Source organism: Ylistrum balloti, unplaced genomic scaffold, assembly GCF_031769215.1.
Source record: "Ylistrum balloti isolate Yb309-2 unplaced genomic scaffold, AGI_CSIRO_Ybal_v1 Utg370038, whole genome shotgun sequence".
In the NCBI taxonomy this organism is placed as follows: Eukaryota; Metazoa; Mollusca; class Bivalvia; order Pectinida; family Pectinidae; genus Ylistrum; species Ylistrum balloti.
This window is the reverse complement of record NW_026782097.1, coordinates 964,880-989,430: the sequence shown is the minus strand read 5'-3', so window position 1 is coordinate 989,430 and position 24,551 is coordinate 964,880. Positions and strand designations below refer to the sequence as shown.

Sequence of the window (24,551 nt, the reverse complement as noted above, 5' to 3'; positions counted from 1 at the left end):
TATGCTAGGGAAAGAGAGCTGGTTATAACATGTCTCTCTGTAGGGCCAAATCTCCATGGTGATGTGATTGTCAAAGCAGGGAGGGACAGTGTTACATATAAGTGTGTTGTGTTGGGGGAGGGGATAATAAATTAAGGACCAAGTCACCATGGTGATGGGATTTGTCAAGGCAGGGAGGGACAGTTCTATAAAATTAGAAAGGAGAGCAGTGTAGAGCAAAGCTCTGTGGGTGTCCCCCCCCTCCTGGCCACATGATAATTAGGAACTTCCCCCTCTCAGGTTTTGGGACCATCAAGATAAACAGCCTCTCCACAGGGCCTGTGTGTGAGTAGCTGGCCAGTCATCTGGTCCTCCTAGTCTTAGGGTACATCACATATGTTATAGATGTGACGATATATACATACAGACCTGCCTTTCTCTATAGTTACCTTACAGAACACAGAACAAGTACCACTATATTCTTAACAAAGGGATTTACTTCTTGAAGATTCAGGTAATTATTTTGTCATCAGAATATATTGGGAGACAAAATGTCTTTCATTTTGTCATCAAAAATTGCTGTCTACTATTAGAATCAAGACAAAAAGTCAGATTGTTAGAATGAAGCCTTGATAGTTCTGTTGAGTTGTTGGGTTTACAAAATGATGAAACATATGGTTTCAAATCTATAAACCATTGAACTTTACAGATGGATTATCAAATACTGATTGCTACATTTTCTTTCCAAACTTTTTTCTTTTATAATTTGAGTACTGCAGTTGTTTTGGTTTTCAGAATTGAACAAAAAATTGTTTATATCTTTTTTACTTAGGATCTGACCTAAACCAATCTAAAGTTTTGACTCCTTAAACTGCATGCAATATTTCATTATTGAAAAAAGATCTGTTGTCATGCCCGTGACAATAATTTATTTTTGTCATCTTCATCATATTCCAAGGTCTTTTTTACATGAGAAGGCACTTATCAGTCACTGTATTTCAAAACAGATGATTCATTTCTAGCTGTGCAGGTAAACACGTACTGTCATCAAAAGATTTTTTTGTCTTCCTGCCATAGAACGGACCAGACACTACTCACCAAAGCATTGATTAGATCCTGTTACACTGCTAACCATTTCTGTCATGAAAGAGACTTAGCAGAGAAAAATACTGATCCTATTTTTGTATTTTTTTTCTTTTATGGAAATATTTTTTGTACTGATGATTGTGTCCTTAACGAGATTTACCTGGTCTTTACTTGATGTGTCATTACCCATCATGATAAAATGATATCACACCAGTCCTGTCTGATACCAGCCTCTGTACTGAGACAGTAGCTTTTAAGTCTTAATATTGTTTCAAAGTGATACTTTCTAAGTAACCATTGTGGTTAGCTTGTCTGATATTATATTCTTTCTGTATGAAAATATTGTTTGGTCACTCATACTCCGATATAAATCTAATATTTGTTTTGTTAACCATTTTTATATTTCTGTAATTTAAGAGTAATATTGAAGTATCTTCAATTTTCTGATTATATTGTCACATTATCATTATTAAAGAAAATATTTCTTGATATTAACTAATGTACTGTTTCCTCTTCATTCTATTTTGTTGTCACTTACAATTTATTTATTGTGAGGAATGTATGTCCTTCCATTTTCTGTTGTCCTGATGTATGTATTTATTCCATGTTTATTGCCATGACACAAGGATGCTGACTTTGAGGCTTGACAGTCTCTGTACTGAGCCCCACTATGTAAGCGGGAACAGCAATAAAGTAATGGCCAAGTACGTTCTGTCATTCCTTCGAGACCCTGAGACAGCCAGTTTTTCTGGGGTTGACTTCTTTGTCTTATCAGTCCAGGATATCAATTGATCGGGACTGTAAGTCCAGAATGTTCAATGTACCGGTAACTAGAAGTCATTGGTAGGGCTTGTGGGACAGGTCCCTAGGGACATATAACCGTGGGTAGGCCCCAATACATAGTACACAGGGGCATGACAAAGACACCACTTTCTTAACTAATACCTTTAGTAATTAATAATTAATGTTAATTGGATTATTTGCGTGTAGTTGTCTTTTGACTCTTGGCTAAAGACCAAGTAAATAATTGATTAGACAGGGGACGGTGGTATACAGTACAATAAGACAAGGGGAGTTTCATTGTCGTTTTTGGGATAGTTTTGGCCACAGTTAGCTTTGTATGGTCACTATGATGGTGATGCTCCCAGTGGAGTCATAACGCCAAGTCTGACTACCATTTCTGTAATATATACAATATCCAGAAAATTGTCAGATCAGGGACCATAAAAGCTGTATCACAAAGTAAGGGACACTATATCATAAAGCCACATGGTTTGGACCTTCAGAGGACAGCAGGCAGGAGTTGCTGGAGCGGGACACAGCCAAAAGTTGGTCCTATCACTGTAAACAGCAGGACCAAGGGCAGTGATCACTAGAGATATATGTGTTGGAAGGTATGATCACAGATCTGAAGTCATCAGGCATGGCACAGGCTCTGGCAACAGGGGATAGCTAAATGTACGTCAGGCACAGATACCATGGAGAGATAAACAAGAAACATCCACATAATCCAGTGGTACCGTCACAACTGAGATAGGTAGGAGGCTGTACGGCAGTGCCAGTCCTCCCCCCTACCACATATCCCTCCCCCAACGAAAAGTCCCCTCGTATGTTTGCTGTCAGAGAGGGGGCTGTTTAGAAGATAGGAGTGTGTCTGTGATGTGTGCACTGTGTTTGTGAGAAGTCCAGCTTTCCCCTCCATATCCCCCAAGCACTGTGCCCTGTGAGCGAGTTTTGCGGTGCTGTGTTTTGTCGACTCCACTTGTGCCTCCTCAGTCTAAATTTGGCATCACACAAGTGTTCCTCTTTTCTCCCAACACAGGAGTCAGTCCTTCAGAACCACACCGCCACTCAAGGAACATCACCGCCATCACAGTTCCGTCCTCCACCAACCCTCGGGACCCCAACGACCCTCACCACCCCCACCGCTGCCACCCGAACAGAGGGTGTCCCCCGAAGTCGACCTTTGACCTCTCCACCCTGGGGACAGTCACCTGGAATGGTGATTCCAATCAAGGCATGAAACCACTGGAGGTAAACAACTTTTATTTACTTTTTTGTTATTGTTTTGTCATTTTTCAACCACAAGAGGAAGTTATCAAAGTTTTGTTTCTGGGATCTGAAAGTTGAGGACTGTCATCTAGTTTGATGATTTTTAATTTCTATTCTCACTTTTTGAATTACAAAAATAGACACGTTGTTGCTTTAAATGGTGATGTTCTCAACATAGATTTAAAAAATTGTGATATTTTTGTGACTTTCAACAGGTCACAACATTGATACCCTGAGATTTTGTTTACATCTTTATTCAAACTTTTTTTTTTTACTGTAATTTGATATTCTCTTTAGCAAAACAGGATTTTAATCCTGAATTGAGTTTTTAAAATTTTCATGACAAAAAAAAAGTTTGTTGGACAGTTTTCAAAAGTTTAAAAAGTGTTCCTTTGTACCAAGTAAACGTGTTTAACATTGTACTCTCATTCATGTGTATTCTTTCTCAAAATTTTACGCGAAAAATTAAAGTCACAAATTTAAACAAAATTGTCAACAGATTGCGGACTGTCACATAAAATGGTGACATCAAAAGAATCCAAAAAACAATACAATTTATTTGTTTTCTGTGGTAATTTCTCACTCCTACATAACAACAACAGGAAGGTTTATTGATGTTGTTAATTATTGTGAGAAAAAAAATGATGTTGACATATTGACTATATTGACCTTGATGTGTCCCTGACCACCTCTTAGAGCTCGGCAGTCCGTCTTTCTGTCTGTCATCCGGAGGAAAATTAAGATGATTTTGTTGAGTAAAAACTTCATTGAATTCCTACTTTATTTGCCATGTGAATTTTATTTGAAGTCTGTAGAGACACTTGGTGTCCCCTGCTCTACACCACACATGCATTGATTTTACGCTGATATTTGTCATCTAAGACAGCCTGTGGAAGAAAATTTATATCCCATATTATGATTTCCATGCAGGGAGTTTTTTAGATTTTGAATTTGACTTTGAATACTTGGCTGTGTTTCTGGGGATTGACACGGTAGACACACTCAGCAATCAACTTCTCTCTACACCAGTGGAATGTCTATTTATAGCAACATGTGATCTTCTTCATTCACTAAGCACCAACGGTAGCATGCGCATCCTCATGAGGCCATCTTTAGGGGAAATTCTGAAATTTTGACAACTCATTTTTCTTATATTTGAAGACAAACTTCTTTATTCTTGTTTTCAGATTGTGAGAATTTTGTGCTGAATTGACTATCAATGTTAATAGTTGTGTTCCAAGAATCAGGTTTAAAATGATTAGGAAAATTTTTGTAGTTTACCAGTGGTGACATTTTAGTCTCCATCTTGGTTTTAATCGTTCTTCAGTCACCAAGCCTATAAATTTGAAACCATGCCAGTTACCAGTAGGTTTTGTGTATTTATGCGGAGCTTTCAACACCAAGACATTATTTGTTTTACTTGTAATCTGTAAAGTCAAGCACTTTGTGACCAAGACTGATACTGAAACAAATGAAAAACTTTTCTTTGTTGTTTTTAAGTATACTATTACTCAGGACATACACAGTGCGTTATTCAAATATTCATTTTGTTGTAAATGCTTGTTATCATTAACCTGATTTTTGGTAATTTTTAGTGAAACATCAAAATCATAAACAATTAAAAATTCAAGACTCTTATAATTGATTGGATTTTTAAACAAATAATCACATATTTCTTTGGTTATGTAGATATGAATCACTCACTTGGTGGGTTATACAGGGGTTAATGACTTAGTTCCTACGTTACTTAGCAATAAATAACTTATTTCTATTTTCTAACAGATTAATTAATTGCTTAGTGCTTTACACAAGGATTACTTATTTCTTATGTAACTTTGGGGTAACGGAAAACTCATTACTTTGGTTACATCAGTATTGATTACTCATTACTTTGGTAACATCAGTATTGATTACTCATTACTTTGGTTACATGGATATTGATTACTCATTACTTTGGTTACATCAGTATTGATTACTCATTATTTTGGTTACATGGATATTGATTACTCATTACTTTGGTTACATGGATATTGATTACTCATTACTTTGGTTACATGATATTGATTACTCATTACTGTATTGATTACTCATTACTTTGGTTACATCAGTATTGATTACTCATTACTTTGGTAACATCAGTATTGATTACTCATTACTTTGGTTACACGGATATTGATTACTCATTACTTTGGTAACATCAGTATTGATTACTCATTACTTTGGTTACATGGATATTGATTACTCATTACTTTGGTAACATCAGTATTGATTACTCATTACTTTGGTTACATGGATATTGATTACTCATTACTTTGGTTACATGGATATTGATTACTCATTACTTTGGTAACATGGATATTGATTACTCATTACTTTGGTTACATGGATATTGATTACTCATTACTTTGGTTACATGGATATTGATTACTCATTACTTTGGTAACATCAGTATTGATTACTCATTACTTTGGTTACATGGATATTGATTACTCATTACTTTGGTTACATCAGTATTAATTACTCATTACTTTGGTTACATGATATTGATTACTTTACTTTGGTTACATCAGTATTAATTACTTTGGTTACATGGATATTGATTACTCATTACTTTGGTAACATCAGTATTAATTACTCATTACTTTGGTTACATGATATTGATTATTTACTTTGGTTACATCAGTATTAATTACTCATTACTTTGGTTACATGGATATCTATTACTCATTACTTTGGTTACATCAGTATTGATTACTCATTACTTTGGTTACATCAGTATTAATTACTCATTACTTTGGTTACATGATATTGATTACTCATTACTTTGGTTACATCAGTATTAATTACTCATTACTTTGGTTACATCAGTATTAATTACTCATTACTTTGGTTACATGGATATTGATTACTCATTATTTTGGTTACATGGATATTAATTACTCATTACTTTGGTTACATGGATATTGATTACTCATTACTTTGGTTACATGATATTGATTACTCATTACTTTGGTTACATGGATATTAATTACTCATTACTTTGGTTACATGGATATTAATTACTCATTACTTTGGTTACATCAGTATTGATTACTCATTACTTTGGTTACACGGATATTAATTACTCATTACTTTGGTTACATGGATATTAATTACTCATTACTTTGGTTACATGATATTGATTACTCATTACTTTGGTTACATGATATTAATTACTCATTACTTTGGTTACATGATATTAATTACTCATTACTTTGGTTACATGGATATTAATTACTCATTACTTTGGTTACATGGATATTGATTACTCATTACTTTGGTAACATCAGTATTGATTACTCATTACTTTGGTTACATGGATATTGATTACTCATTACTTTGGTTACATCAGTATTAATTACTCATTACTTTGGTTACACGGATATTGATTACTCATTATTTTGGTTACATGGATATTGATTACTCATTACTTTGGTTACATGATATTAATTACTCATTACTTTGGTTACATGATATTAATTACTCATTACTTTGGTTACATGGATATTGATTACTCATTACTTTGGTTACATGGATATTGATTACATTTTGGTTACATGGATATTAATTACTCATTATTTTGGTTACATGGATATTAATTACTCATTACTTTGGTTACATGGATATTGATTACTCATTATTTTGGTTACATGGATATTAATTACTCATTACTTTGGTTACATGGATATTGATTACTCATTACTTTGGTTACATCAGTATTGATTACTCATTACTTTGGTTACATGGATATTAATTACTCATTACTTTGGTTACATGATATTGATTACTCATTACTTTGGTTACATGGATATTAATTACTCATTACTTTGGTTACATGGATATTAATTACTCATTACTTTGGTTACATGGATATTAATTACTCATTACTTTGGTTACATGATATTGATTACTCATTACTTTGGTTACATCAGTATTAATTACTCATTACTTTGGTTACATGGATATTGATTACTCATTACTTTGGTAACATCAGTATTAATTACTCATTACTTTGGTTACATGATATTGATTACTCATTTCTTTGGTTACATGGATATTGATTACTCATTACTTTGGTTACATGGATATTAATTACTCATTACTTTGGTTACATCAGTATTAATTACTCATTACTTTGGTTACATGATATTGATTACTCATTTCTTTGGTTACATGATATTGATTACTCATTTCTTTGGTTACATGGATATTAATTACTCATTACTTTGGTTACATGGATATTGATTACTCATTACTTTGGTTACATGGATATTAATTACTCATTACTTTGGTTACATGGATATTGATTACTCATTACTTTGGTTACATCAGTATTAATTACTCATTACTTTGGTTACATGGATATTGATTACTCATTACTTTGGTTACATGGATATTGATTACTCATTACTTTGGTTACATGGATTTTGGTTACATGGATATTGATTACTCATTACTTTGGTAACATCAGTATTGATTACTCATTACTTTGGTTACATGGATATTGATTACTCATTACTTTGGTTACATGGATATTGATTACTCATTACTTTGGATATTGATTACTCATTACTTTGGTTACATGATATTGATTACTCATTACTTTGGTTACATGGATATTAATTACTCATTACTTTGGTTACATGGATATTAATTACTCATTACTTTGGTTACATGGATATTGATTACTCATTACTTTGGTTACATCATATTGATTACTCATTACTTTGGTTACATGGATATTCATTACTCATTACTTTGGTTACATGGATATTAATTACTCATTACTTTGGTTACATCAGTATTGATTACTCATTACTTTGGTTACACGGATATTAATTACTCATTACTTTGGTTACATGGATATTAATTACTCATTACTTTGGTTACATGATATTGATTACTCATTACTTTGGTTACATGGATATTAATTACTCATTACTTTGGTTACATGGATATTAATTACTCATTACTTTGGTTACATGGATATTAATTACTCATTGTTGGTTACATGATATTGATTACTCATTACTTTGGTTACATCAGTATTAATTACTCATTACTTTGGTTACATCAGTATTGATTACTCATTACTTTGGTTACATGGATATTAATTACTCATTACTTTGGTTACATCAGTATTGATTACTCATTACTTTGGTAACATCAGTATTGATTACTCATTACTTTGGTTACATGGATATTGATTACTCATTACTTTGGTAACATGGATATTGATTACTCATTTCTTTGATTACATTGGGATTAATCATTAATTACATCTCTTTTTTTTGTTCCATTTTCAAACAGGTATATGCAGAATAATATGTATAAATGTATGGTCTCAACAAGGACAGTTATATCAACATCTCGTTAACTTTAAGGGTGTATAACTGTATGGTCACATCATCGGGTATAACATAGACAAGTGTAAAAAAGTATGGTCACAATTACAGGTGTGTACAGGTATAACATGGACAGGTGTATATAAGTATGATCACATCTACAGATGTATACAGGTATAACATGGACAGGTGTATAAAAATGTATGATCACATCTACAGGTGTATACAGGTATAACATGGACAGGTGTATAAAAATGTATGATCACATCTACAGGTGTATACAGGTATAACATGGACAGGTGTATAAAAATGTATGATCACATCTACAGATGTATACAGGTATAACATGGACAGGTGTATATAAGTATGATCACATCTACAGATGTATACAGGTATAACATAGACAGATGTATATAAGTATGATCACATCTACAGATGTATACAGGTATAACATAGACAGATGTATAAAAATGTATGATCACATCTACAGGTGTATACAGGTATAACAGGTGTATATGATATTATCAGTCAATAGTCTCTTCATGTTGCTAATTTTTTTATGTTTATATAGATATGCCTGAGGCTTCATATCAAGTTAGTAATTTACAAGATCATTAATATCGACCGCAAAACACAGCATGTAAATTTTATGTATGTTAGTCAAAATTCTGCTTCCTTGCAAAATTTCTTTGTGAAAGTCCTATGGACCACTCCATACATCCCCTAGAATTGTCCTGATCTATATAGGTATCCCCTATAGACCTCTCCATACATCTCCTAGAATTGTCCTGATCTATATAGGTACCCCCTATGGTCCCTCCTAGAATTGTCCTGATCTATATAGGTACCCCCTAAGGTCCCCTCCATACATCCCCTAGAATTGTCCTGATCTATATAGGTACCCCCTAAGGTCCCCTCCATACATCCCCTAGAATTGTCCTGATCTATATAGGTACCCCCTATGGTCCCCTCCATACATCCCCTAGAATTGTTCTGATCTATATAGGTACCCCCTATGGTCCCCTCCATACATCCCCTAGAATTGTCCTGATCTATACAGGTACCCACTATGATCCCCTCCATACACCCCCTAGAATTGTCCTGATCTATTAAGGCACCCCCTATGGTCCCCTCCATACATCCCCTAGAATTGTCTTGATCTATACAGATACCCTCTAAGGTCCCCTCCATACATCCCCTAGAATTGTTCTGATCTATTAAGGCACCCCCTATGGTCCCCTCCATACATTCCCTAGAATTGTCCTGATCTATTAAGGCACCCCCTATGATCCCCTCCACCCTTTGACTGCCAGCAGCAGTAACTACATCCCCTGTCCTTTATGACCCTTATCTGGAGTGTGTCACTAGTGTATACAGTAGCTGTACCCTGTGCCACCCCCTCCCTCCTCCTCCTCCTCCACACCAGTCCCCTCTGTGATAATCACCTCTACACTAATGTACAGTAGGATATTTACATCCGTCTTTGCAGTTTCTTTTTAATATTTGATAAAATCTTGGAATCTAGAGCACAGGCGTCTTTGGACCACTGAGATAATCTTTCTATAAATGCTTACAAAGTGAACACACAACTGATGGCAAATAATCTGTTTGTCTTTCTGATAATCCATCATTTGTACATCTTTTCATGGTCTCATTTCAAACATTAACTGAATGTTTTATTTAGCCATTTTAATAAAGGTCCAGACAAGATAACTTACTGAGACTCCTATCCAATGTGTTTGAGTGATATGTACCATAACCTCTTGTGTCCTATTACACATGTATAAAATATCCTTTTTGTGAAACATTTTGTCACCGCAGTAAGACCTGTCTTTAAAGACTGTCTCTTCTGCAGTAAAATCTGTCTTAAACACAATTGCTTGTACTATAAAACCTGTCTTTAGAGGCCATCCATTTAACAGTTTAAACTGCTTTTAGAAACAATTCAATATGCTGTAATGTACATTGAAAACTTTCGTTAGAGGCCATCCCTTGTTACAATAAAACCTGTAGTAAAGGCCACCCTTAAAATTCAACTTGCCTCTTTAGTTTCATCCCCCTGTACATTAAAACCTGCCTTTAGAGGTCTTCCCTTTTACATTAAAACCTGCCTATGGAGACCTTCCATTGTACATTAAAACCTGCCTTTAAAGGCCTTCCCTTTTACATTAAAACCTGCCTTTAGAGACCTTCCTTTATACATTAAAACCTGCCTTTAGAGGCCTTCCCTTGTTTATTAAAACCTGCCTTAAGAGACCTTCCCTTGTACATTAAAACCAGCCATAAGAGACCTTCCCTTGTTTATTAAAACCTGCCTTTAAAGGCCTTCCCTTTTACATTAAAACTTGCCTGTAGAGACCTTCCCTTATACATTAAAACCTGCCTTTAGAGGCCTTCCCTTTTTTATTAAAACCTGCCTGTAGAGACCTTCCCTTGTACATTAAAACCTGCCTTTAGAGACCTTCCCTTGTACATTAAAACCTGCCTTAAGAGACCTTCCCTTGTACATTAAAACCTGCCTTAAGAGACCTTCCCTTTTACATTAAAACCTGCCTTTAAAGGCCTTCCCTTTTACATTAAAACCTGCCTTTAGAGACCTTCCTTATACATTAAAACCTGCCTTTAGAGGCCTTCCCTTGTACATTAAAACCTGCCTTTAGAGACCTTCCATTGTACAGTGATTCCAACTTTTAAATACCATCCCTTGTGCTCTAAAACATGGTCTTCAAAGATTTTTTTGTGGACAGTCAAACCTGCTTTATGGTCATTGCTTATAAAATAAAACCTGCCATTTGAGACCACTCCTTGTATATCAAAACCTACCTTAAGGTCTTTGTGTATACAGTACAATCTGCATTCAGAACCTGCCTTTAGAGACCATCCCTGGCACTGTAAAACCTGCCTTTAGAGACCATGCTTTGTAATCAAATGTTTAACTATGTGAAAAATCATTTCAGATTAATTTCCAATTTAACAGTATTAGACATGTCGTTCTATATAATGTTGGATATTGGTAGCTTTTAATGTTGCACATGACAGTAAAATCAATCGGAATAATTATACAATTTTTATCATTATTTTGAAGAATTGATTTATACATACAGTTACCCCATGAGGGCCCAAATGATAGTATACTAACCCTCGTGGTGCCTCTTTGCCTGTGGGTTGGTGGCAGCACCAGGACTGGGATGTAGCTTGTATCTTGACAACTGGTAATCTCTGGTGAAGCTGTCTGGGACATTACTGTCAGTGATGTATGGGGTCTTACGTGGTAACAAACACACCATTTCCTGGCCACAGATCTTCTACCTTCACAAACTTCTAAAACTCCACCTGTAAACCTCTGTCCAAAACTCCTACAACAGTCCTCACAAGCTAATGGATATTCATCCTTATCTAAGAACTCTCATTTTATCTGAAATTAACAAAACTGTTATAAATTATTCCTGTAAATGACAAACTTTTTCACCTAGTGTAACTTAAACAGTGATGTATTTAGTTCAGTAATTTATCACCCAAACTTTATCCAACACTGAAATGTCACTGTCGGTAAATCGTATAAAATAACCCAATAACATAGCATTCATATCATTATCTTCTAGTTTAGCCTTACTGGAAATGAAATTGCAAAGAGGAAAAAATTAGGTAAATTCATTTTTACTGAGTTAGAGTCCTTAAAACATCCAAAATGCCATATCTTGATTTAATACTTTTCCCCTTGTTAATAGATTTTGTCTGTTTTACCTTCTTTAAATCATTAGCAAATACTTCTGTTAATATCAGAAACGAGGAAAAAATATATTGTTGCTGCAATTGTTTCTTATGCAAATTTCTGTTTGAACTGACATTTTGGTCGTTGAATTTCATATCTGACATGATTGTGTCGGATTATTGAACTAGTGTTTTGGTAGTTAAATCCTACATTTGACATGATGTTGCTCATTTGGAATATTTTTGTTCTTCGTAAATTGGCATCGTTTTGTTATCCTGTCGTAGTAATCGAAAGAAATTGAAAACCAGGATTTGACTTAAATTGAAAGTTAAAGATTTTGTCCTCTGGAATATATTGATTTTCAGGTATAATTGTCAGAGAGAATCTCTAAATGTTCAGACTTATTCTGTTTCATAGTTGACATGTACAGAAATCTTAGGAAAGAACATCCCAGCTAACAAAAAAATTACCTAATATGGTTATAAGTCAAAAGGTTTTTAAAAGATTTAAAAAACTGACAGTCTTTGTGGCTCCAGATTGGGACAACGAGGACACAGGGCATGTTTCTCCCACTAAAAACAAAAATTAATTTGATTGTTATTCCCATGCATGCTTCCTGTTATGCTTATACTGCAATCTTGTAGGTCCTTTATGGATGAATAATTTAAAAATTCATATTCTTAGACATGTATCGAAGCCATGGGTAATGGCTATTCTGTTAACACTAGAAAACCATATTGGAAGATATTACAGCACAGAGGTAGTTTTAGAGGTCATTTAGACACATTAAAGGTCGCGGGTCTGTACCTAGGAATTTTCTTGTGTATGTTAGAATCTCCTTACTCTGCTGGGTTAATCACTCTGGTCTCTGCCAGTGTCACTAAGTGTTTGTATGGATTTGTCATTGAGCAGTATTATGTGTCACAGCAATACACCAGGATTAGACCATTGATTCGCATTGATTCTGTGCAGACTCATTAGAGCATTTGTGACCAAAAGTGACATTTAGACTAGCGATGTCATTGTGCACAGCTCCTTTCTAATGCTAAGTTGTCCTCGGCTTCATATTTGTGCTGAGGTTACAATATTTCACACATCGTTAGCAAACCAAAAGAACCATGGTCTCCTGAGTAGAGAGTCATTTATATCTATGACAGTCGCAGGGGACAATCCCATAGTTTTTCCTCTTATTTAAAAGTTTCATCCCGCTTCAGTCATCCCAAGGGGAAGGTTTATTTCATCCACTCCGAGTCAACCACGTCTGTCATTGTCCTGGAGGAATCTGGAAATAAAAGGGACAGATATTAAAAAGCCAATGAGATGTGATGAGTTGTAGGATGAGAGGCTAACAGCAACACCAATGCGTCTGTCTCATCCTTTTCACATTGAGGATAATACCACCAGTTGCATAATTTTACACCATTTGCTCTGCTAATGGGAATGATAGGCCATAGATAGTGAAAAGTCAGTAAGCAGATTAAAATCAATTGAATCAGTTAGGATTACCTCCCTTTTATAACTGAGAAACACAGAAGTTTATTGTGTGTTTTAAATAGTTTCAGTAAGAAAGTGAATGGTTACACTATGTTGGAGCTATAGTAAAGACATCGGAAGGGAACTAGGTTAGGGATTATTCTTTTGAATAAGTGGAGGGAGATCGGAACAGCAAGAGTTGGTAGGGGTATAGTTTGTGTACAGGGAGGGTTAGTAGGGTATATCAAAGTCTACAGGAGGGTTATTAGGGTTTATTAAGGTATACAGGTTTTAGTGGATGACTGGAGTTAGCAGGGTTAATGACTTGTGTAAGGGCCTGGGAGGGACTCTGCTGTGTTAGGAAGGAGATTTTCTGAACCATGGGATATCTGTTTGACACATCGTCTCTCACACACAGTTGGTTGTCCTCCTGCAGTGTCCAGATACGCTGTCAATGATCAACAAATGCTCCCTGTATATAAATATCTATTGATGAAATCAGAGGGCCAGCCTTGTGCTATGAAAACCATCTTGCCTGCATTCTTTCAGTATTTTCCTGAATTAAATAAAACAATTTACAAAAATAAATGGCATGGAAATATATGCTACCCCAGTAAAACTGAAAAAAAAACTCCCATCTTAATTGGCATAAGAGAATTCTCGTTGATTCAAATGATAGAAATGTGTAGGACTACAACTCAACCTAGAGGTTTGTGGTTAGATCCCCTGTAGTGGTGGAACTGTACCAAAGTGACCTCTGTTACATTAAAACGAAAATTATTTAACTTGTCTGGATTATGAAACTTATATCTTGAAATCTTTTGTTGAGGATTACAAAAGAAATTACTTACTTTCCTGAAGATACAAATATGTACCAAATTTCTATAATATAGTCATGGTGAGGCCCAGATATGGGGGATAAGTGGACATCTTAAGTCTCCCTGTTGGGGGCCCCATTAACAGGAGAGGATCAGAAGTTTGTGAAGGGGATTTACTTGCAGTGGTCGTGTGGCTTGTGCACAGGAAATGACAGGCAGACAGCTTGATGCTGGGGATGTTCATGCCCAGGTTCTAAACTTCACTTCTGGCCTAGCGCCTAAAATCTGGACATTTTTTTCCATGCACATGATAAACTGCCCTTGCTAAATGCAACAAGTGACAGGGTTTGTCAGGGGTTTCCTCATTAAAGTGATGAGAACAACGAGAAAAGTTCAACCCTCTCCCCAATCTCACTGTCCATCTTCAGTTGATACCAGCTTAGATTGTTTATTGTCCCTTTTTCCTCGACTTTCTCCAGGTTGCCTGTCTGTCTATAGGGGAATGAATGTTGGACTTTACTTAAACTATTTATAATTGTGATAGCAATCTGGCGGTCTTATCACAAACTAAACAATCATCTGATAGATTTCAGTTTCCCGTTACAGGCCAAAAGTACAGTCATTCAACATCTAGAATTTCACTATTTCTCCTTCATGTATTAGTGTAATGATCTGCTGCCCTCATCAAGAAACCATGTCAGGTGACAGTGATCAAGTCAGAAACATCCCTTACTAAAGCCATTTCTTTTTGTATTTGAATTTCCATCCAATTTGTCTCTTTAAAGATATTTTTTAAGCATTCTAGTTTAAGAAACAGTGTTCTATTTCATGGAGACATCTGAGTGGCATTAATCACAACACAAGTTACAAACAGATTGAATTCCCAAAAAAACTAGCTGAATTTGTTGGAAAAATAAAACTTTTAAAAACTCCTTGAACTTTATTTTACGAAAGATTTTTGGCCTTTGAGAATTTTATACGAAACAAAAGTCCTTGTAAAATGGTCACATGTCATTGAATCTCTTGAAGAAGGTGAATTTTAAATGCCCATGGATTTCAATTGTACGAAAACGTGACTTTAATTGAGTGAAATCCTCCAAGAATGGTCACATGTCTTCAAAAAAGGTGAATTTAACGTCCTTGGATTTTGATTGGTCGAGACGAAAACAGAATGCTTGTCCCTACATATCCATGTTGACCAAATGGACTTTAAATATTCAAACAGACTTAGTGTAAATCGGATTGAACATGCTTCCTTGACTAAAATAGACAAGAGGGTCATAAGCAGGGCCAGCAGTGCCACCAGCCTGGGGATCTTCACACACTGATACCAGACCCGGCATGCAGCCACCATGAAGAGTTATTTGGCAAGATAAAAATGGTGGCCAGTTTGGATCCAGAGGCAGTTCTGATTAGCCCAGGTGATAAAACTGGTCAGTTCAGGTGATAAAAGCTGTGTGATAGGGAGGTTTCAGATGACAACTCAACATCTATCAGAAACAACCACTCTCATTCACTAGCTCTGCTGTGTAACTATGGAAACATGTCCAATATTGGTGGTAAAATAGAGGCCAAGGTCAGGTATCATATATCTGTCTTTATGAAAGAAGACTGAAAAAAAATTTATTTTATCATTGAAGATGTTTTGTTATGAATTTAAATTGAGTCTGTTTTAAATTTTGAAAGACAAATACTTTTAATTTGAGTAAGTGTCATAGACTGTCCCATATTGTACTGTGTGTACTCATCTTCAAAGTCATGACATGCAAACCAATAAAATACAAGATGTTCAAAGAAGCCATAGTTCATTTCAATTCTAAGGTAGTGAAATGCAATTGAAAGAAACCTTATTTTGTGCAATTAATTATCAATAATTTAGTGGCAGTTCTTTTAAGTCCAATGAACATGTATGGTGATGTTTCTGTAAAGAATTCCTTGATACAGCAGACCTCCAATTCACAAAGAAAAAGATCATGTATAATTGTGTGCAGTTTAAACTAATCTTATGATGGTATTGACATGTTCATTTCAGAAAAAAAAAACTGATAAAGATTAATCATTTAAAAACAAAACTGCTAAAATTCTATTTATTTTTATCAGAAAATATTTGCGTCTGTTGATTTTTTCACCCCAAAAACCAACAAACAGGGAAAAAAAACCTGTCAATTTGTCGAAGAGACGTCAGTTTGTTGAAGAAACAATAAATTTGTGTGAGTCATAATGAAAAGTTTGTTGTGTTTGGAAATGGAAAGTTGTAGGCTCATCAGCTAGTATCGAGGTTGGTGGCGTACTTCTCGCGCGTGTGGGACAGACACTCTTCCAACAGGCATCCCAAGATGACAATAAATTTGATCATTTCTGTGTAATTGCAATGAATATTCATGTAAAGTTTGGCCAAATCCTATAAAAAGTGAGGTAGAGAGACATAGAATCCATGCCACAGGTGTTGACAACCTGGAAAGTCATGAGGTAATAAAATCTGGTCCAGTCTGGTAATCTTCTCAGGGACATGAAAAAGCTTGGTCCTAGATTTCTGAGCGATGTTGTTATGCTTTCTTTTGACAACATTCACTAAAATGACCGTGTTTGACATGGGGGTGACATACTTGTGAAAAGTTAACTGTTGAGGCTCTGGTCAGGACTGTAGATACTTTTGTGTATGACGGGGTGACATACTTGTGAAAAGTTAACTGTTGAGGCTCTGGTCAGGACTGTAGATACTTTTGTGTATGGTGGGGTGACAAACTTGTGAAAAGTTAACTGTTGAGGCTGTGGTCAGGACTGTAGATACTTTTGTGTATGGTGGGGTGACATACTTGTGAAAAGTTAATTGTTGAGGCTCTGGTCAGGACTGTAGATACTTTTGTGTATGGTTTTTCAATGGCGATAGTTGACATAATTAGTTGCTAATCGTGGGGACTGAGAAAGTTTTAAGGTATTGTAGCAAGAAGTGGTTTAATTTATTTCAGACACTGGTACTTTGGGAAATGGAAATGGGACAATGTGTCACACTCATAAGTTCAGTGAATAACAGGGTACGAGTGGTTCTTTCACATGAAATACCCCAGGTTACGTTAGTGTTGTTCAGATTAATCAATCTATTCAATAATTGATTGGTTTTCCTGTGATTTTTGATTGCATGATCATGGTTTGTCAGTCACAATCATTGATTAATTGAACGATGAAAGCTTTTAAGAATTATTGAGATTTACTATAGAACTGAAAGAAATGAACAGTTTTAGTAATGAATTTTCCTATAAACTTTATATTTATGAACGCGTATTGTTCTCTGTATTAATTAGTTTTCCAGTCCTATTGTTTTCCTGTCTCCATTGAATTAACTATAAATCCCATTTATGTTATATCCCATCCCCACTGTATTCAGGGCTCTCACACCCTATTTTGGGACTGGGGCCTGGGGCCCTTAGAATTGGGAAAAATAGCAGTGTTTTCCTTAGAATTGGGAAAACTTGGGGTCTAAATTGGGGGAAAAAGATACTTTTTTGCATTGGGTATTCGGCCCCAAATCTGGCAGATCGAGAGCCCTGGTATTAATAATTGTTCCTAATTACATTGTTCCCCATCCCCACCGTATCAATAATTGTTCCTAATTACATTGTTCCCCATCCCCATTGTATCAATAATTGTTCCTAATTACATTGTTCCCCATCCCCACTGTATCAATAATTGTTCCTAATCATATTGTTTCCCATTCCTATTGTATTCATTATCTTCCCAATTTCATTGTTTTCCTGTCCCCATCATCTCATGTAACATTCCAATTCTATTGTTTTTTATGCTACCAGAAAATTTCCATCGGGAGCATATAGTTGTCACCTTTTTTTATGATTCCTATTGTATTAGTTAATGATCCCCACAATACCTAACCTCTAACTACAGGGACTTACTGTCAATATTGACACTTCCAATCTGCCTTGAAGAAAAACCTGTAATTTGCCCCTGTAATTGATGTCCACTAGGGGCTGTAGCCCCCTCACAATAATTAGGTACAAGAAGTATATTACCCTTATATCTGTACCTATAACATTGTAAATGATGTTGGTGTATGATGATAACTGCTTTGGTAGTGAAAACAGTTACCTAATCAATTGATTAAGCTTCACTTCTGTGATAAAAGGCTGGTTTAAACTCTTACAGATAGATATATTTTCAGATTCGATCCACTCCATAGCTTTTAAAGAATCCTACAGCTAGCCCCGATTCTGAAATAGAGTTCAATAAGGCTCCCAGTAAAACAAATATATAAGGCTGGAATATTTTTATTTTGATGTTAGAAGTTTGAATGTGTGAGATCAGCTCTGATTTGGTTTTGTATTGGTTAGTTGGCTATATACATGAATATGAACATACATATGTTGTGTGTAGGATCGTGGGCATGCGTTAATATATAGGGTGCTAATGTCTGGAGAGCACTGTAATTAGGATCACTAACATCAATAGGAATTAGCTTCATACAACAAGGATTTCATGTAAAGAATTGAAAATTGTGAGTATGCTTACTTCAGTTTATGTTTTAATAAAACCAACTTCATAAATTCATATGTTTTCAAAAACGATTTTTTTTCCTAATTTCATCATAAGATTATTGAATTTATGACAAAATGTGAACCAAAACAAGTATTGCTTATTACTGCATATGTGATGAAGTTGTATTTTATTGAAAAGAAAAGAGATGAGTAAAAATTGGTTCCATTCTTAAACTTATCTCAATGAAAGCATTAGAAGAACGATGTGAATTCTGCATGGGACGCTTTATCAAGCAGATGTTGACTTGTATGCTATTTGAGTTTTTCTCCCAAGACACAAAGAGATTTGCTAGCCCTAGGTGTTATCACTAACATCTCCCCCACTAACAGCTAGGGCTAGGTTTGAAATGAAGTATGTGTCAAAACTACCGTAGAATAAAAAAAAAAAACATTTTGATGCAGATGCTCATGTGAATGTGCACATATGAGGGTTGTAGAGGTTTAGTGGGCGATCAAAACCCCCATGTCACTAGCCCCAGGGCAATAAGCCCTGCAGTTTTTAAATAAAAAAGGAATTTAGGTACAGCTGATTCTTTTTAAAACAAAAACATGTGTTTAGCTTTTTAAATGTGAATAGTAAGCCCAGGAAGATACAAGAATTTTTAAGAGAGCTTATTGATATAACATGGATATAACATGTCCAAACTCTATAGTATAGATTACCCCCAAACCCCCCACCCCACCCCAAAAAATAAAAAAAAAAATTTTGAAAATCAGAAATTAGAAAAAGCAGTAACATTCTCAAGACTAAAACTTTACAGATATATCAGTGATAGTGAACATGAGAGAGATATTTATAGATATCTCAGTGGTAGTGAACTGGATAGAGATATTTATAGATATCTCAGTGGTAGTGAACTGGATAGAGATATTTATAGATATCTCAGTGTTAGTGAACTGGATAGAGATATTTATAGATATCTCAGTGGTAGTGAACTGGATAGAGATATTTATAGATATCTCAGTGGTAGTGAACTGGATAGAGATATTTATAGATATCTCAGTGTTAGTGAACTGGATAGAGATATTTATAGATATCTCAGTGTTAGTGAACATGATAGAGATATTTATAGATATCTCAGTGTTAGTGAACTGGATAGAGATATTTATAGATAGCTCAGTGATAGTGAACATGATAGAGATATTTATAGATATATCAGTGTTAGTGAACTGGATAGAGATATTTATAGATATCTCAGTGTTAGTGAACTGGATAGAGATATTTATAGATATCTCAGTGATAGTGAACTGGATAGAGATATTTATAGATATCTCAGTGTTAGTGAACTGGATAGAGATATTTATAGATATCTCAGTGGTAGTGAACTGGATAGAGATATTTATAGATATCTCAGTGGTAGTGAACTGGATAGAGATATTTATAGATATCTCAGTGTTAGTGAACTGGATAGAGATATTTATAGATATCTCAGTGTTAGTGAACATGATAGAGATATTTATAGATATCTCAGTGGTAGTGAACATGATAGAGATATTTATAGATATCTCAGTGTTAGTGAACTGGATAGAGATATTTATAGATATCTCAGTGTTAGTGAACTGGATAGAGATATTTATAGATATCTCAGTGTTAGTGAACACAACAGAGATATAAATAGATATCCCAGTGTCACATGTTATAGATATATAAAGATATCCAAGCATCAGTGACATGCGATATAGATTTATATAGATATCAAAGTTTAATTAATCTGTGATATGTGATATATTTCTGTATAAGTTTCCAAGTGTCAGTGATCCATGATATGCATTGATTTATCTCAGTGTCAATAAGCATGATATAGATCTACTATATATTCTAGACTTTTTGTCCCATGATAAAGATCTATATAGATATATCCCAGGGTCAGTGTTTCATGATATAGATCTGTATAGAAACTGTCAGTGACCTGTGATATATCCCAATTTCAATTACCCATGATATAGACTATATAGATACCCCAGTGTGGATGACCCGTTATATATTATATCTATGTAGATATCCTAGTATCAGACACCCATTAACCAGAAGTCGTATATGGGAGAAAGACAGTGTAATCCCATCAGGCCCTGTTTAAGATCTTCAGGCAGGAGTTGTGTGGGCATAGTCCATTGTGTGTTGATTGTGCTTGTATTGGGCTATGATAAATCACTGTCCCTCTTCCAACACAGCCCCACTGCCAATCAACAGGCTCCGTCTCTAGTCTCATCTCCATCAGGCGATCTGTCATTCCTTGATACCTCTCTCCTGTTCTCTGGCTCCTGTGTCCGACCAGGGGTACCAGAGCCTCCTGTTACAGTCATATGGGACCTATAATGCTCCGATGAATGAAAGCCAATTTTTTTTTCTGAACTTGTGTGTGTTGTGTGTGCACTTCCCTGTAAGAGTAACAACAAACGTTACCTTGCCTCAGCTGGGACCGGTCCAGAGGCTGATCGCTCTGACAGTCCATGTCTTACTGCGACAGACTTTCAGGAAGTTTTAACACAATCAGCCTGACTTTTATTGGGGATTAGAATTTGATTCCATCATGGATTAAGACTACGACAGTGGTGAATTGTTGAACACCCCTCCGGGTTTAAGTCTTATCTGTTACACAGACCCAGTTTAAAGTTTTTAAAATGTGGCATTGATTTTATATTGAAGAAACACATCAATTTATTTTATCTTTTTTTTTCCTGGAGAATTGTGGAAAGGAAATTAAGGAAATTATAGGGTTATTTTCATAATCAGATCAACTGTGATTTGCAGAAATCAAAGATTTTTTTCTTTTAAATGTCAGCTGATCGCAGAAGTGACACTTGATCTTGTGACAATGACAAAATTCGCTCAACAACCTCAAGGGATTCAAGTAGTTATCATCACATTGGGACTGTCTGAAGAATGATAGTATTGACTGTTATTACAGATTACAATTAGTGAAGCACATCATTAATTAGTGGTGTGGAACCTATGCCATTCACCTGTTGAGTATGACGGACAAAAAGTCGCTGACCAACGTCCAACCACCCATACTTAATCTGTCAAAAAGTGACCAATATCATCGTGTCCTTCACTTTATTGCCAGCACTGCTAACTCTGGTATTCCACGGTTGTGTTTTCAGGCTATACGCTGTACCCTACCTAACTGCCCTTGTGAATGTTTTTCACCTGGCAAGGTACACATACGAGCATGTGATTCCTGCAAGCATGGCTGGGTCGCTCATGGTAAGTGCCAACTTTTTATTTCTTATTTCTTTTAGTCATTTTTAGCTTGTATGAACATATAATCAATTCTTTTCTTCTTTTCTGATGACTTACATTTAACTTTAGCAATTATATAAACAAAAAAAACAAGGGAAAAAAAAAATATATATTTTTTTAAATAAATCTTGACAAACTACATCTGTTTTTCCTTTTTCATAAAAAAAAGAACAAAATTTGTAAAGTCATTATCCTATTAAATATTGAACAAATTTTTACACTTTATTACCCAAATTCTCAAGCGTTTAATGATAATCATTAATTCTTTTGAATATCTGTATTTGTTACTATGTGTCTTATTCTAAATGATAAATAATTTATATTTATCCCTGATATTTTAAAAATCACTGACAAAATTTATTATTGCTTTATTAACTGGAGATATAATCTTCACTAACAGCTCTTCCATTTCTGGTAGAATAACCTCGATTTTTTAATTGCATTGGACTCTAGTTCTGCTTTGCTAGGTCTTTAAAAACATGTGTTTTTTAATGTGTATGTAAAACTGGAGAACTGATGGAGGAAAACACAACACTACTTACTGTACTTACTGTATTAGAATGGCCCTTTATTTCAGTCCCTTACAGAGTTATAATCCTTGTGATTCTTCCTGACAGAATACTGAGCCCATGGACCAAAACTATATAATCTTGTGTGTATAAACTTTGAATACCTCCCATTAGGGATCAGCTCCTGTCAGTTAAACAAAGCCTTCCTACACTTCACTGTTACATTCTGTTTCCCACTCCACCACAATCCCCCTCCCACTCCATGATCCCCCTCCTATATCCTTCACAAAGCTACAGAAGCAAACAGACTTGGACATGAATTGGCCCCAGAGGACTCTTGCTTCAGTGTCCCCATATCAAAGGGAGATTAATGATCCCTTGAGACATTCCCTCAGTTTGGGGACTCTCCCTAGACCACAGGAGTTTTACAGTAGGACTGAGATCCTCCACTGCTGCCTTTCTGCGTTTGTATGGTGTGCTGTGTAATCTGATCGCCAATTGCTTTAGGAGAAATCTTTCTCCTGATGATATAGAGTGATATTACTGAGGAGCTAATTCATAAACTTCATTATGGTGCTCTTCACCTCTCAATCCTCCACATGTAGCATCAACCAGCTGTTCTCTTTAGCCTTTTGTCTTCTCTGCAGGAATATTCTCCATAAATTGTTTATTTTATATAAGATTTTTAACTTGGGATTCAAAACAGTTGTTATAAGACAAATTTTCATAACATGTTGATACTTACAGCTGATAATACATTTTTTAGGAAAAAATGTCTACGTAGGAGTGTGATAACCTAACAGAGCTTGTAGGGTAAAACACAGATGTTTATTGGATAGCATTAACTTTGATATTCCCTTGTGTGGTTTGTGAATAAATCATTAGGTATAGCATTGATATAGTTAATTTATATCACCTTAAGTGTGTCTATAAGCTCATTATTCTAAACTCTTTATTAGACAATCAAATGTTAATATTTCTAATCAAATTTCATTAATAAAAGTGATATAACATTTTCTGACAACAGTCTCCTTAATGGTTAACTAGTTCAGTAAAAATACTTTTATTATTTCTAATTGAAAACGATTTTAATTTTTCTTAAATTGATGAAATTTCTATAGTAGGAATTTAAGCTGAAGTTGTAATATTCTCAACATTTATGTGATAACATCCGTACTTATTCATCAAGCAATGTATGTTATATCAGTAACAAAATCAAAAATTGAATCAATTTCTAATTATAGATTTTCACATAGCAAAAGCCATTTGAGATATAATGTTGCAACTTTATTTCTGGTAAAAAACATTTGTCATACCAATAATTTTTCACACTTGGGTTTTTTCACAACAATTTATAAATAACTGGTAATTTCCCTAATAATTTTTTTTTTTAATTTTTTCCCCTTTTAAACTTATTAGATTGTTTACTTTTTACATATATGAAGTAACCAGAATGAAAAATCTTGGTCATTTCTCACATGACAATAATTATGAATTTGATGAAATAGCCCTTGTAAAAGTGTGATGAATTTACATCATGTGAGGTAATTAATTGATGATTAGACAAGAAGAAGAAAATATTTGCTGTACATGTTATTGTGTTATGAAGGTTATAACATACTGACGTATACTTTTAGAAAGAATTTAACAAGGCATTTTCTAAAATCAGGATGAAATCTGTCGTTTTGAAATAATGAAATAAATAGAATTAAATTTGTGAAAAATGTAATTTGTTAGAAAAGATAGT

General features: G+C 34.8%; 1 protein-coding gene and 1 pseudogene across 2 annotated transcripts in view; both read left to right on the top strand.

Annotated features, from left to right (window-relative positions):
* The first annotated feature begins 376 nt into the window (after positions 1-376).
* LOC132549017 (zinc finger protein basonuclin-2-like) overlaps positions 377-24,551 on the top strand; it is a 78,486-nt gene continuing 54,311 nt past the window's right edge. Inside the window, exons 1-3 of one of the 2 annotated variants that reach the window (XM_060212929.1) lie at positions 377-493; positions 2,888-3,099; positions 22,157-22,259. In XM_060212929.1, the coding sequence (XP_060068912.1) occupies positions 3,085-3,099; positions 22,157-22,259 (118 nt within the window). In that variant the 5' untranslated portion in view covers positions 377-493; positions 2,888-3,084. Of the gene's footprint in view, positions 494-2,828; positions 3,100-22,156; positions 22,260-24,551 lie in introns of those variants that run through there. The other variant, XM_060212930.1, reaches the window with a different exon arrangement.
* Positions 6,042-6,961, top strand: LOC132549020 (uncharacterized; annotated as a pseudogene).